Source organism: Procambarus clarkii, chromosome 5 (genome assembly GCF_040958095.1).
Source record: "Procambarus clarkii isolate CNS0578487 chromosome 5, FALCON_Pclarkii_2.0, whole genome shotgun sequence".
Classification (NCBI taxonomy): Eukaryota; Metazoa; Arthropoda; class Malacostraca; order Decapoda; family Cambaridae; genus Procambarus; species Procambarus clarkii.
The window spans coordinates 25,719,082-25,735,071 of NC_091154.1; the positions used below are offsets into that span (position 1 = coordinate 25,719,082).

The 15,990-nt window shown below is 49.0% G+C and overlaps 1 protein-coding gene across 1 annotated transcript; it reads right to left on the reverse strand.

The window, feature by feature from the left end:
* Positions 1-1,020: 1,020 nt before the first annotated feature.
* Positions 1,021-1,921, reverse strand: LOC138351354 (antifreeze protein Maxi-like). The gene is made up of 2 exons (XM_069303140.1): positions 1,870-1,921; positions 1,021-1,427 (listed from the first exon to the last, which is right to left on the reverse strand). The coding sequence occupies exons 1-2, from the start codon at positions 1,919-1,921 to the stop codon at positions 1,021-1,023; spliced, it is 459 nt and encodes a 152-aa protein (XP_069159241.1).
* Positions 1,922-15,990: the final 14,069 nt, after the last annotated feature.

The window sequence follows — 15,990 nt, forward strand, 5'->3', positions numbered from 1 at the left end:
TTGATAAAAAGGTGTAGTTAAAAAATAATTAACATAAAAGTTTAAATAACATTTTCTGCAAAACGTTATATCACAGCATTAAAAAGACGTGTTAAATCCTCACGACTCATTTGTACTCTAGGGAGCCAAATGGACTCTAGAGGAGTCAATTGTACTCTAGGTGAGCCTCTATCTTCTTCCATTGTCTCTCATCCAAGCCTTTTCTCTTTGTCTCCTTTGCTTGACCTCCGCTCCTTTCATCTCACTCATATAACTTGTTTTACCGACTCAAAAATCTGTTTATGGCACCTGACGAATTAGTTGTGTCGTCCTCCTTTGCATACGTATAGCCTGAATGGCGCCGACGCCAGACTGGGACGCGACTTAAAAGCTCACACACAACACATCAATAAAACGTAAGTCTTCCTCGGCTCCTGCTGTCTCTCTGTTGAGGGAGGGGGGAAGGTCATGCTCCCCTCCCTCTGGAGCCCTCAGGTCCCTTCCAGCCGGAGCCCTCGGGTCCCCTCCCGCACCTCAGCACAACCTCGCCCGCCCTCGCTCCACAAAACCCCGCCTCATGCACAAAGGCGGCGGGCTAAATATTACAAAATCGAGTGCAGGGCACAAAAGAGTAATCACACCAGGGCTCGTACAAGTTCCACACAATAAGTGCCATAAACGCGGCAACAATAGAGACGAGTCCGGCCGATACAACTCCGTCCCGAGTGGGATCCGACCGCACTTACAGCCAAGAAAGGGCTCAGAACAAAAGGAACGATTTGTAACTCGTTCAGCAGGTAGTGAATCCTTTATCTGTACAATAAAATTTAGTGTGTACACTAAAAACATAAACCTTGAGAGATAAAGGAAGGTATCGCCAGACCCCCACGGGCAACACTCGGCTCCCCAACACTGCCACCAGCTGTTTCATGACAGCACGCAGACAGCACTGCCACCAGCTGTTTCATGACAACACGCAGACAACACTGCCACCAGCTGTTTCATGACAACACGCAGACAACACTGTCACCAAATGTTGCATCAGCTGGGTGTGGAGGCAACCCGCCTCTCAACAGCCACAGCTGCAGCTGTCACAACTTCTGCAGCCTCAGCTTCTGTAGCTACAGCTTCCGCAGCCTCAGCTTCTGCAGCCACAGCTTTCGCAGCTACAGCTTCCGCAGCTACAGCTTCTGCAGCCACAGCTTCTAGAGCCACAGTTTCTAGAGCCACAGCTTCTGCAGCCACAGCTTCTAGAGCCACAGCTTCTGCAGCTACAGCTTCTGCAGCCACAGCTTCGCCAGCTACAGCTTCGGCAGCCACAGCTTCGGCAGCCACAGCTCCCGCAGCTCCAGCTTCTGCAGCCACAGCTTTGGCAGCTACAGCTTCCGCAGCTACAACTTCCGCTGTCACAGCTACAGCTTCTGCAGCCGCAGCTTTTGCAGCTCCAGCTGGTATCGTAGACCAACCCACTTCTCAGTGTTCACGTTGGGTCGCATGGAAAGTTTCCACTACTCTGCTTGGGGTCCGGGAATCTGTACATTACTGGCAAGATGTGTTATTTTTTGCAGATGTTAAGTCTATGCATTTTTATTGTGGTGTGAGTAGTGGAGACAGCGTAAGTACCTCCCTGCACGTCTACCTGCGGGTCGGGGCGCACGAGGAAGATCCAGGCAGACACTCAATCACACTAAGGCATTAATCTTTCCATCCGCCTCTGCTGGATCAATATGACTGCGAGGTGGGTAAGACGGGTCCTCGCGGGCTGTCTCCCTGACATCACTCCCAATAATTAGTGTGCTCGGGGCCTTCTCTCACACACTCCAATCCATCCCTGGAGTATGTAATCTGTGAAGGGTCATTCTGGTCTCCCAGACTGCACGCGAGCCTCACTTATTATGCACACTCGCGTCTTGAGTCGTTGAAAGTTAAACGCCAAACCCATCGAGACGATGAAAGTGTTCAGTAAGAATTTCGCATCATTCTCGTAGCCACCAAACGTTTCCGGCCACACCAACGTTGAGTAACATAACATGTGTTTTATGACTCCAGCGGACATGTCGAGGCACATTAGTCAAGGTTATTATAAAGGCCAATAATGTGTACAACTAGTGGCGGACTGGCAACAAGAACACGGAGGGTACACCACTAGCAGAGGGAAGAGTCAGGACCTCGCCCACACCCCCACAACCATCCTCCACCACCAATTGACCAGCTTTAGCAAAAAATATATTAATCTCAGAAAATTGAGCATAATGAGAGAATCGTTATCATTCACGCAGTACTACATGCCTGTGGGGAGTGGCGGCGTGGGGGCGAGTTGCACCTGACGCCTCCTCCTCCTCCTCCTCCTCGCCTGTAGCTGAGCGAGGCTGTACCTCAACTCACTCACCACCTCTCCCCATACCTTCCTCTATCTTACATCATCCTCTCCTCTATAAGCCACTTAGATAATTCTTGATGTTGAGTGTAGGCTTTCAATAATTAATGCCAACCTTTCTGGATAACGCGTCAGTACAGCCAATGGGTGTGTGTGTGACGTGCTGGAGGAGGGAGCAGGTTGCCGGGTCTTGGGATCACCTGGCAAAAACTGGCACAAGAGGAGCGCTAGCCCGGGGAGGCCGACCTGCGTGTGCGCCTTCACTGGCCGCATAAAGGATGAAATTTCCAATCTATTTTTTGCTACCATTTTTTTTTTTACTCCATGGTCACGTGTGGCTAAATTTTCGTGTACATGTACGTTTGCGTGGGTCTTGTGGTTTATGTGAATATATGCGTACGACCAATGTTTTAGAGCAACGAACACGTAAGTTTAATCATATACACAAGTTCAAGTATTATGGGAGGGAATGTTTGAAAGTTCCATATTTTCTCTCGGTAATTTGCAATTTATATATATATATATATATATATATATATATATATATATATATATATATATATATATATATATATATATATATATATATAACTTTTTAGACACAACCCACCAGGGGACTCGAACACTGGCCAACGAGGTGGCAGTTGCATGCTGTATCCACTACACTATACTTCAAAGCCAAAAGAGAGGTAGGAATTCTGGGGTATTTAACCAACCAGAACCCCAATCCTCTCCCAGGCAATGAGATAGTGTGGGACCTCGGATGCTCTTTCATCGGTTCCTGTTATATGGGAAAACTCAGTGCCAAATGCTTAATGCACAGACTACCCTATTCCAGTAGCTGAAGTTTATAACTTTTTAGACACTCAACCCACCAGGGGACTCGAACACTGGCCAACGAGGTGGCAGTTGCATGCTATATCCACTACACTATACTTCAAAGCCATAAGAGAGGTAGGAATTCTGGGGTATTTAACCAACCAGAACCCCAATCCTCTCCCAGGCAATGAGATAGTGTGGGACCTCGGATGCTCTTTCATCGGTTCCTGTTATATGGGAAAACTCAGTGCCAAATGCTTAATGCACAGACTACCCTATTCCAGTAGCTGAAGTTTATAACTTTTTAGACACTCAACCCACCAGGGGACTCGAACACTGGCCAACGAGGTGGCAGTTGCATGCTGTATCCACTACACTATACTTCAAAGCCATAAGAGAGGTAGGAATTCTGGGGTATTTAACCAACCAGAACCCCAATCCTCTCCCAGGCAATGAGATAGTGTGGGACCTCGGATGCTCTTTCATCGGTTCCTGTTATATGGGAAAACTCAATGCCAAATGCTTAATGCACAGACTACCCTATTCCAGTAGCTGAAGTTTATAACTTTTTAGACACTCAACCCACCAGGGGACTCGAACACTGGCCAACGAGGTGGCAGTTGCATGCTGTATCCACTACACTATACTTCAAAGCCATAAGAGAGGTAGGAATTCTGGGGTATTTAACCAACCAGAACCCCAATCCTCTCCCAGGCAATGAGATAGTGTGGGACCTCGGATGCTCTTTCATCGGTTCCTGTTATATGGGAAAACTCAGTGCCAAATGCTTAATGCACAGACTACCCTATTCCAGTAGCTGAAGTTTATAACTTTTTAGACACTCAACCCACCAGGGGACTCGAACACTGGCCAACGAGGTGGCAGTTGCATGCTGTATCCACTACACTATACTTCAAAGCCATAAGAGAGGTAGGAATTCTGGGGTATTTAACCAACCAGAACCCCAATCCTCTCCCAGGCAATGAGATAGTGTGGGACCTCGGATGCTCTTTCATCGGTTCCTGTTATATGGGAAAACTCAGTGCCAAATGCTTAATGCACAGACTACCCTATTCCAGTAGCTGAAGTTTATAACTTTTTAGACACTCAACCCACCAGGGGACTCGAACACTGGCCAACGAGGTGGCAGTTGCATGCTGTATCCACTACACTATACTTCAAAGCCATAAGAGAGGTAGGAATTCTGGGGTATTTAACCAACCAGAACCCCAATCCTCTCCCAGGCAATGAGATAGTGTGGGAGAGGATCCTCTCTCATTGCCTGGGAGAGGATTGGGGTTCTGGTTGGTTAAATACCCCAGAATTCCTACCTCTCTTATGGCTTTGAAGTATAGTGTAGTGGATACAGCATGCAACTGCCACCTCGTTGGCCAGTGTTCGAGTCCCCTGGTGGGTTGAGTGTCTAAAAAGTTATAAACTTCAGCTACTGGAATAGGGTAGTCTGTGCATTATATATATATATATATATATATATATATATATATATATATATATATATATATATATATATATATATATATATACTTAATTCGTAATAATTATCAGATAAAGAATATCTCACTTTAAGAAAATTAAATGACGTTTCGAAATGACGAATTAAATGCAAACATTTTACATCAGAAATTTCACTCAGGGGGACTTTTAACACTATCAGTGTAGCGTTTTACACTCAGGGGGACTTTTAACACTATCAAGGGCAATAGTTTACACTCATGAACACTAAGAACTTCTACAATATTTCCAACCAAATTACCATTAACCATTTGGTTAATGGTAACCATTTGGTTAATGGTTAAAAACTTACCATTAACCATTTGGTTAGTGGAAAATTTGGTTACCATTATCGCCCGGTCTCATCCCTCAAGATATCATCTTCAACATCATGTTAAGAGTCGCCCATTGCTGAGAGCACAACCCGACATATATTACTCCCTAGACAAGGCTAGGCGTATAATAAGACTTTCCCGTTGATAAGTCCAATCTCAAGCAGGGTTTGCATGATTGTGTTATAAGTAGCCCAATTGGGCTCTTTGTAGCCCAATTGGGCTCTTTGTAGCCCAATTAAAATGCCAGGCATATATGTCACTAGTTGCATTTTTTGGGAGGCTACTTTTAAAATAAACTGGGTTATGTACTCTGAAAAGCATATCAATCTATAAAAATATATTAGGCTAATTTTATTATCAATTCGTGACAGTCCTTAAGCTCGCTACTTTTAACAGTCTGGATTCAGGCAACGTAGGCCTCAAGGCTCGTTCGTCTACTGCAACGCTGGCCTCAAGGCTCGTTCGTCTACTGCAACGCTGGCCTCAAGGCTCGTTCGTCTCCTGCAACGCTGGCCTCAAGGCTCGTTCGTCTACTGCAACGCTGGCCTCAAGGCTCGTTCGTCTCCTGCAACGCTGGCCTCAAGGCTCGTTCGTCTCCTGCAACGCTGGCCTCAAGGCTCGTTTGTCTCCTGCAACGCTGGCCTCAAGGCTCGTTCGTCTACTGCAACGCTGGCCTCAAGGCTCGTTCGTCTACTGCAACGCTGGCCTCAAGGCTCGTTCGTCTCCTGCAACGCTGGCCTCAAGGCTCGTTCGTCTACTGCAACGCTGGCCTCAAGGCTCGTTCGTCTCCTGCAACGCTGGCCTCAAGGCTCGTTCGTCTACTGCAACGCTGGCCTCAAGGCTCGTTCGTCTCCTGCAACGCTGGCCTCAAGGCTCGTTCGTCTACTGCAACGCTGGCCTCAAGGCTCGTTCGTCTCCTGCAACGCTCAACCATCGCGCCACGTCCAGTCGTGTCTCCCCCAGCCGATACAAGTCCTAAATGTAAGTCACATTATTCCTCAAGTGTTCCTCTGGGTGTGAGTACCACAAGAGACCTGAGGGCAGGAGTACCGCAAAGGTACCTGAGGGCAGGAGTACCACAAAGGTACCTGAGGGCAAAGGTACCTGAGGGCAAAGGTACCTGAGGGCAAAGGTACCTGAGGGCAGGAGTACCACAAAGGTACCTGAGGGCAGGAGTACCACAAAGGTACCTGAGGGCAGGAGTACCACAAAAGTACCTAAGGGCAGGAGTACCAATAAGGTACCTGAGGGCAGGAGTACCACAAAGGTACCTGAGGGTAGGAGTACCACAAAGGTACCTGAGGGCAAAAGTACCACAAAGGTACATGAGGGCAGGAGAACCACAAAGGTACCTCAGAGCAGGAGTACGACGGAGATATCTCAGGACAGGAGTACCACAAAGGTACCTGAGGGCAAGAGTACCACAAAGGTACCTCAGGGTAGGAGTACCACAAAGGTACCTGAGGACAGGAGTACCACAAAGGTACCTGAGGGCAAGAGTACCACAAAGGTACCTGAGGGCAGGAGTACCACAAAGGTGCCTGAGGGCAGGAGTACCACAAAGGTACCTCAGGGTAGGAGTACCACAAAGGTACCTGAGGGCAGGAGTACCACAAAGGTGCCTGAGGGCAGGAGTACCACAAAGGTACCTGAGGGCAGGAGTACCACAAAGGTACCTGAGGGCAAGAGTACCAAAAGGTACCTGAGGGCAGGAGTACCACAAAGGTACCTGAGGGCAAGAGTACCACAAAGGTACCTGAGGGCAGGAGTACCACAAAGGTACCTGAGGGCAGGAGTACCACAAAGGTACCTGAAGGCAGGAGTACCACAAAGGCCCCTGAGGGCAGGAGTACCACAAAGGCCCCTGAGGGCAGGAGTACCACAAAGGTACATCACGCGGAGAGATGGAGTCGTGCCGGGAGGGCGTGGCTGGGTGGTACACGGCGTAATACCGGGTTGGGCTGGGGACCCACGCACGGTGAATTATGGGGCCCGCCGCCTCGTGGCTTGGGACCCAGCCTCCGGGGCCCTGACTCACTCCCAAGACGTATGTGGGAGAAGATGTCAGGGGTGTCTATATTAGGTGGGTGACGGGTGACTACACTAGGTGGGTGACGGGTGTCTACACTAGGTGGGTGACGGGTGTCTACACTAGGTGGGTGACGGGTGTCTACACTAGGTGGGTGACGGGTGTCTACACTAGGTGGGTGACGGGTGTCTACACTAGGTGGGTGACGGGTGTCTACACTAGGTGGGTGACGGGTGACTACACTAGGTGGGTGACGGGTGTCTACACTAGGTGGGTGACGGGTGTCTACACTAGGTGGGTGACGGGTGACTACACTAGGTGGGTGACGGGTGTCTACACTAGGTGGGTGACGGGTGTCTACACTAGGTGGGTGACGGGTGACTACACTAGGTGGGTGACGGGTGACTACACTAGGTGGGTGACGGGTGTCTACACTAGGTGGGTGACGGGTGTCTACGCTAGGTGGTTGACGGGTGACTACACTAGGTGGGTGACGGGTGACTACACTAGGTGGGTGACGGGTGTCTACACTAGGTGGGTGACGGGTGTCTACACTAGGTGGGTGACGGGTGTCTACACTAGGTGGGTGACGGGTGTCTACACTAGGTGGGTGACGGGTGTCTACACTAGGTGGGTGACGGGTGTCTACGCTAGGTGGTTGACGGGTGACTACACTAGGTGGGTGACGGGTGTCTACACTAGGTGGGTGACGGGTGTCTACACTAGGTGGGTGACGGGTGTCTACACTAGGTGGGTGACGGGTGTCTACACTAGGTGGGTGACGGGTGTCTACACTAGGTGGTTGACGGGTGACTACGCAAGGAGCCAAGTAAAGGCTTGACTATGTACAACATTCCTTTGTCTAGAAATAATCGAGCCAGAACCTCCCATTTAACGTGAACTTTAATATTGATAACAAATGAATTAAGGAAGCTACAGAGCACTTAGTTGAACATTAACCTGGTGTTGATGCACTACTGATGGCAACCCTGAGATCCTGCGAGATAATGTGATACTGTTCGAGCAACGTCCGGGCTTGCAAGAGGGCCACGTCCCTTAATCCTGCAATATTAACTGCAGGATTAACCCCTTAATCCCTTAATCCTCATCACATTAGCAAAATTGTATAATACATTCAATTGCAATATATTTGTCACTGATTCAGGGTTGTCTCATTAAAATGAGCATTATACACTGACGACTACAATAAACTGAACAACTACATCGTTCGTCACTAAGCCTGCTCTTAGGGTGCAATCATTGACAAGATAGTCCGAGACAGAGGTCTGGGCGCTGATGATGATGAGTACATGATGTGACGGGAGAGGTGTTGGCTGGTGCCGGAGCTGAACACATGTGGTGACGCGAGCACACCGCTCATACGGGCTCCCACTTCATGTAAATACCTTCCCATGAATAGCATGAGTTCGAGGACGATCCCTGATCAAGCAACTACTCTGGAAGAAGTACTTACCTAGGTGTGCTTGCGGGGGTTGAGCTCTGGCTCTTTGGTCCCTCCTGTGCCTATTGAGCTCTATTATATCTACATTTGAAACTGTGTATGGAGTCAGCCTCCACCACATCACTGCCTAATGCATTCCATTTGTTAACAACTCTGACACTGAAATTTTAGTTTTCTAATGTCAGTCATCTAGGGTGCCTGCTTTAACCGTAAACTGAATGGTGTCTTCTAATGAATCTCGATAAGTAGTTGTAAAGTGTGGACTGTTTTGTTCTCTTGAGCACGAGCGGCGTCACTGTTTGTCCCCTGGGGTGGTGCTCCGGGGGAGGGGGGCCCGGGAGGAGGGGGCCCCTGGATGGGGGGGGGGGACTTGGATGGGGGGCCCTGGGTTGGGGGATCCCTGGGTGGTGGGGGATCCCTGGGTGGTGGGGGGCCTGGGTGGGTAGCCAGCCACTTGCTTGCTGTCAATAAGGAGTTTGTCGCTTAAACTTTCAAATAAAGTAATTATTCCAGCCAATATTGTTTATACCATGCTTTTATTTATGATCCTATGTATTAATCATCTATTTCTTTTTCATTAAGTACTATAATAGCCTCGCGTTGGATTTTGAAATGAGTACATGTCACGAGGGATTTACACGAATTTACATGAATAATTTATATAAAATTTATTTACCTATAACATTTTCTCAATGTTATGGGTAAACATTGAGAAACAACATTAACAAGGCCCTCATCACGGCCATTGTGGATTTGTTCATATGATACATCATGCTATTGTGATTTCTGTGTGTACTAAGACCTAAGTTCTGTATCCCCAAAAAGGTCCATCTTATCTCCTCAAGAACTTGTAGCGCCGTCGTCACCCTTAAAAGGGTTCCCGCCTCTAGTTATAATCCTGGGGTCAGATTCACGAAACCCCTTACGCAAGCACTTACAAACTTGTACATCTTTCCTCAATCTTTGACGGCTTTGGTTATATTTATTAAACAGTTTACAAGCATGAAAACTTGCCATTCAACTGTTGTTATTGTTATATACAGCCTCCTGGTGCTTCGGAGCTCATTAACTGTTTTTTATTAATACATTAGGTACATCTGCATTAGTGCAGCTACCTTAGACTATATGAAGTGGAGTACAGTGTGTCAAAAAAGCTGACTAAATGATGCTAAAAAATCCCCATCACACAGGATGGTTAGTCATACAGAGGCATGTGATAGGCAGTCTGCACTGGCAGACTCTAGAAGCATTTTGAGGATATCATCAACACAAGAGTGAATAAGGCAGCAGTGGTAATAAAAGTCCCCATCTCGCAGGATGGTTAGTCACACAGGGGCCATATGTTTAGTAGCCTGCACTGTTTAAAACAGACCTACTTGGGACAAACTCTATGGAAAGAACATATAGTTCTTGGACCCCGGCTCTAGTCATGAACCTCGTGTCACCATTGCAGTTTCTTCACATGCGTGTGAAGAGAGTCTGCACATGCGTGTGCGAACGTGCGTATGTGTGTGAGAGCGTGCACATGCGTGTGTGTGAGAGAGAACACATGCGTGTGTGTGAGAGAGTGCACATGCGTGTGTGTGAGAGAGAACACATGCGTGTGTGTGAGAGAGAACACATGCGTGTGTGTGAGAGAGAACACATGCGTGTGTGTGTGAGAGAGTGCACATGCGTGTGTGTGAGAGAGAGCACATGCGTGTGTGTGAGAGCGTGCACATGCGTGTGTGTGAGAGAGAACACATGCGTGTGTGTGAGAGAGAACACATGCGTGTGTGTGAGAGAGAACACATGCGTGTGTGTGAGAGAGAGCACATGCGTATGTGTGAGAGAGTGCACATGCGTGTGTGTGAGAGAGAATACATGCGTGTGTGTGAGAGAGAACACAAGCGTGTGTGTGAGAGAGAGCACATGCGTGTGTGTGAGAGCGTGCACATGTGTGTGTGTGAGAGAGAACACATGCGTGTGTGTGAGAGTGTGCACATGCGTGTGTGTGTGAGAGAACACATGCGTGTGTGTGAGAGAGTGCACATGCGTGTGTGTGAGAGAGTGCACATGCGCGTGTGTGAGAGAGAACACATGCGTGTGTGTGAGAGAGAACACATGCGTGTGTGTGAGAGAGTGCACATGCATGTGAGAGAGTGCACATGCGTCTGAACGAGTGCATATGCGTGTGAGAGAGTGCATATGTGTGTGAGAGAGTGCACATGCGCGTGAGAGAGTGCACATGCGCGTGAGAGAGTGCACATGCGCGTGAGAGTGTGCACATGCGTGTGAGAGAGTGCACATGCGTGTGCTAGAGTGCACATGCGTGTGAGAGAGTGCACATGCGAGTGAGAGAGTGCACGTGCGTGTGAAAGAGTGCACGTGCGTGTGAGAGAGTGCACATGCGTGTGAGAGAGTACACATGCGTGTGAGAGAGTGCACATGCGTGTGAGAGTGCCCATGCGTGTGAGAGAGTGCACATGCGCGTGAGAGAGTGCACATGCGTGTGAGAGAGTGCACATGCGTGTGAGAGAGTGCACATGCGTGTGAGAGATTGCACATGCGTGTGCGAGAGTGCACATGCGTGTGAGAGAGTGCACATGTGCGTGAGAGAGTGCACATGCGTGAGAGAGAGTGCACATGCGTGTGAGAGAGTGCACATGCGTGTGAGAGAGTGCACATTCGTGTGAGAGTGCCCATGCGTGTGAGAGTGTGCACATGCGTGTGAGAGAGTGCCCATGCGTGTGAGAGAGTGCCCATGCGTGTGAGAGAGTGCACATGCGTGAGAGAGAGTGCACATGCGTGTGCGAGAGTGCACATGCGTGTGCTAGAGTGCACATGCGTGTGCTAGAGTGCACATGCGTGTGGTAGAGTGCACATTCGTGTGTGAAAGAGTGCACATGCGTGTGACAGAGTACACATGCGTGTGAGAGTGCACATGCATGTGAGAGAGTGCACATGCATGTGCGAGAGTGCACATGCGTGTGCGAGAGTGCACATGCGTGTGAGAGAGTGCACGTGCGTGTGAAAGAGTGCACGTGCGTGTAAGAGAGTGCACATGCGTGTGAGAGAGTACACATGCGTGTGAGAGAGTGCACATGCGTGTGAGAGTGCCCATGCGTGTGAGAGAGTGCACATGCGCGTGAGAGAGTGCACATGCGTGTGAGAGAGTGCACATGCGTGTGAGAGAGTGCATATGCGTGTGAGAGAGTGCACATTCGTGTGAGAGTGCCCATGCGTGTGAGAGTGTGCACATGCGTGTGAGAGAGTGCCCATGCGTGTGAGAGAGTGCCCATGCGTGTGAGAGAGTGCACATGCGTGAGAGAGAGTGCACATGCGTGTGCGAGAGTGCACATGCGTGTGCTAGAGTGCACATGCGTGTGCTAGAGTGCACATGCGTGTGCTAGAGTGCACATGCGTGTGTGAAAGAGTGCACATGCGTGTGACAGAGTACACATGCGTGTGAGAGTGCACATGCATGTGAGAGAGTGCACATGCGTGTGCGAGAGTGCACATGCGTGTTAGAGAGTGCACATGCGTGTGAGAGAGTGCACATGCGTGTGAGAGAGTGCACATGCGTGTGAGAGAGTGCACATGCGTGTGAGAGAGTGCACATGCGTGTGCGAGAGTGCACATTCGTGTGTGGGGTGGTTATTACCGACGCAGTAACGAAGCAGAGGCGGTCTAAGAGCAATAATTGGCGGGAGAGCTGTGCACGGGCTAGTGTTTAATTGGATGATTAACCCGGGTAATTATCTATAATTGCTCTGTCATAAGCAGGGCCTCGTCTGGGAGACGGCTGGCTACCTCGTGGGCGCCCGCTCCTATCTCCTGGAGCATCTTGGTCCAGTGTAAAGTTACTCGCAGCTCCGTCCTCTCGGTACTTGTATCGTAAAGGGTTGTATCCCCGTTGATCGAGACCTTGGAGCGCCTGGCACAGGGAGTGGGAGCATGAGGTGGTCCCTCTTTACGGGGAATGGGAGCATGAGGTGGTCCCTCTTCACTGGGAATGGGAGCATGAGGTAGTCCCTCTTCACAGGGAATGGGAGCATGAGGTGGTACCTCTTCACAGGGAGTGGGAGCATGAGGTGGTCCCTCTTCACAGGGAATGGGAGCATGAGGTGGTCCCTCTTCACAGGGAATGGGAGCATGAGGTAGTCCCTCTTCACAGGGAATGGGAGCATGAGGTGGTCCCTCTTCACTGGGAATGGGAGCATGAGGTGGTCCCTCTTCACAGGGAATGGGAGCATGAGGTAGTCCCTCTTCACAGGGAGTGGGAGCATGAGGTGGTCCCTCTTCTCAGGAGTGGGAGCATGAGGTGGTCCCTCTTCACAGGGCATGGGAGCATGGGGTGGTCCCTCTTCACTGGGAATGGGAGCATGAGGTAGTCCCTCTTCACTGGGAATGGGAGCATGGGGTGGTCCCTCTTCACAGGGAATGGGAGCATGAGGTAGTTCCTCTTCACAGGGAGTGGGAGCATGAGGTGGTCCCTCTTCACAGGGAATGGGAGCATGAGGTAGTCCCTCTTCACTGGGAATGGGAGCATGAGGTAGTCCCTCTTCACAGGGAATGGGAGCATGGGGTGGTCCCTCTTCACTGGGAATGGGAGCATGAGGTAGTCCCTCTTCACTGGGAATGGGAGCATGGGGTGGTCCCTCTTCACTGGGAATGGGAGCATGAGGTGGTCCCTCTTCACAGGGAATGGGAGCATGAGGTAGTCCCTCTTCACAGGGAGTGGGAGCATGAGGTGGTCCCTCTTCACAGGAGTGGGAGCATGAGGTGGTCCCTCTTCACAGGGAATGGGAGCATGGGGTGGTCCCTCTTCACTGGGAATGGGAGCATGAGGTAGTCCCTCTTCACTGGGAATGGGAGCATGGGGTGGTCCCTCTTCACAGGGAATGGGAGCATGAGGTAGTTCCTCTTCACAGGGAGTGGGAGCATGAGGTGGTCCCTCTTCACAGGGAATGGGAGCATGAGGTAGTCCCTCTTCACTGGGAATGGGAGCATGAGGTAGTCCCTCTTCACAGGGAATGGGAGCATGGGGTGGTCCCTCTTCACTGGGAATGGGAGCATGAGGTAGTCCCTCTTCACTGGGAATGGGAGCATGGGGTGGTCCCTCTTAACTGGGAATGGGAGCATGAGGTGGTCCCTCTTCACTGGGAATGGGAGCATGGGGTGGTCCCTCTTCACTGGGAATGGGAGCATGAGGTGGTCCCTCTTCACTGGGAATGGGAGCATGGGGTGGTCCCTCTTCACTGGGAATGGGAGCATGAGGTGGTCCCTCTTCACTGGGAATGGGAGCATGGGGTGGTCCCTCTTCACTGGGAATGGGAGCATGAGGTGGTCCCTCTTCACAGGGAATGGGAGCATGGGGTGGTCCCTCTTCACTGGGAATGGGAGCATGGGGTGGTCCCTCTTCACTGGGAATGGGAGCATGAGGTGGTCCCTCTTCACTGGGAATGGGAGCATGGGGTGGTCCCTCTTCACAGGGAGTGGGAGCATGGGGTGGCCCCTCTTCACTGAGAATGGGATAGTTTTACAATGTCACATCAAGAGGGGGTAAAGCCTTTCAGAACGTCAAATATACGATAGATAATTAATCTATTATATTAATTAAGGAATGGTTATAAGGCGGTTGAATGTCTCGCCCTGTTGCTAGTCGGAGCAAGTGCCAATAATGTCTAGTGAAATTGTATGAAACAAATTTGTCAGTTTGTCAGTATTTGAGATCACTATTTTCCCATAAATATAATTATGTGTTATATATATGTGCCCACTGAAAAATTCTCTCTCTCTCTCTCTCTCTCTCTCTCTCTCTCTCTCTCTCTCTCTCTCTCTCTCTCTCTCTCTCTCTCTCTCTCTCTCTCTCTCTCTCTCTCTCACTCTCTCTCTCTCTCTCTCTCTCTCTCTCTCTCTCTCTCTCTCTCTCTCTCTCTCTCTCTCTCTCTCTCTCTCTCTCTATCTCTCTCTCATCTCTCTCTCTCTCTCTCTCTCTCTCTCTCTCTCTCTCTCTCTCTCTCTCTCTCTCTCTCTCTCTCTCTCTCTCTCTCTCATCTCTCTCTCTTGCTCGCTACCGCTGCATTACTGCAACGGTAATAACAACCCCACACACGCATGTGCACTCTCTCACACGCATGTGCACTCTCTCATACGCTTCTGCACACTCACACACACATGTGCACTCTCTCACATGCATGTGCACTAACGGTTTTGATGTTCACCGTCTTATCCTTACTGTAATCTCCAATCCAGTGAGGCCTTGTAATCTTAGCATTTGATCACCAAGATACCACAAAACAAGGACACTGTTCTATCAGTACAATTTTTCACTGCCACCTCCCATCCCGAGAGCTTCTGCAATTACGCTAAATGACTGCGGGAAAGGACTAGTCAATTGCAACATAAATCAAAGAATGTTGAGCGCCAATTATTTGGATGGAGGGGTAAAGTTATTTTAAATATGGCTCAACTAATTTACAAAGGGAGAATATATTGAATCGATAAAGGCTGCTTACAGGAACGCATGGATTTATACCACAAAACACAGGATCTTAAATTCAACAATAAAGAAATATAAAAATGGGGGAAAATTCCAATAAACACCATTAACTAATTTAAAAATGTTTATTAACACACAAAATTAAAATTGAACACTTCCTTACTTAATGATTATTTAACTTGGCAATGGCTATTTACTCTGGTTTAATTATAAACTGCACTTAAATCAACAGACGTTACCTTAATCCCCAGCACAGGCCAGATGTTATGTCTGCCTCTAGGGAGAGAGATGGTCCTCACCTTTATGCCGCCAAAACAACACTGATAAAACCTTTCTCTGACCTCCAGCAGAGGTCAAGCTGACCTCCAGCAAAGGTCAGGCTGACCTCCAGCAGAGGTCAAGCTGACCTTAGCTGGTTGCCAAACTAAATTTCAAGGATAATTAACAAAGCTAGACTCGTATGCACTGGGTCACTAACGGTGGCTGAACCCCTATTCCCAATTGATGGTCATTTACATAGACAATTGAACAAGGGTACTATCAGTTACCTTACTGAGTAATAACATGAATTTCTCTAATTTAAATGAACTAACAACCAAGGGGATAGATAACAATTACCACTGCGGTGGTCGCTACTTGGCTAGGAGGGTCAAGCATCACACTAGATTACCAGACAAAATTAGTTCTCATGCTGAGTGACTCATCTGCCCTTATCCCCGAATCCTGGTTAATTTTTAAAGGAAGTATTACATATTTCGTTGACAATCCACACACTAGAAAATGAAGGGACGACGACGTTCCGGTCCGACCTGGACCATTCTCAAGTCGATTGTGTCGATTCGAGCAAATCAATATACTTCAGCCACGTTATTGTGGCTTATCGCCTATTATGTATTACCTTGCTTAATGTATAACTTGGAACAAGTCTCAGATATACAATATTCTCAATTGACGTTAAATTACATAGGTCCTTAAGCAAGGTTGATTATTTAC

Coding starts and splice junctions, on each gene's coding strand:
- LOC138351354 (XM_069303140.1), bottom strand. CDS start 1,921: ATGGGTTTGGCGTTTAACTTTCAACGACTCAAGACGCGAGTGTGCATA. Junction 1,428..1,869: donor GACGCGAGTGTGCATAATAA/GTGAGGCTCGCG, acceptor CTACGATACCAG/CTGGAGCTGCAAAAGCTGCG.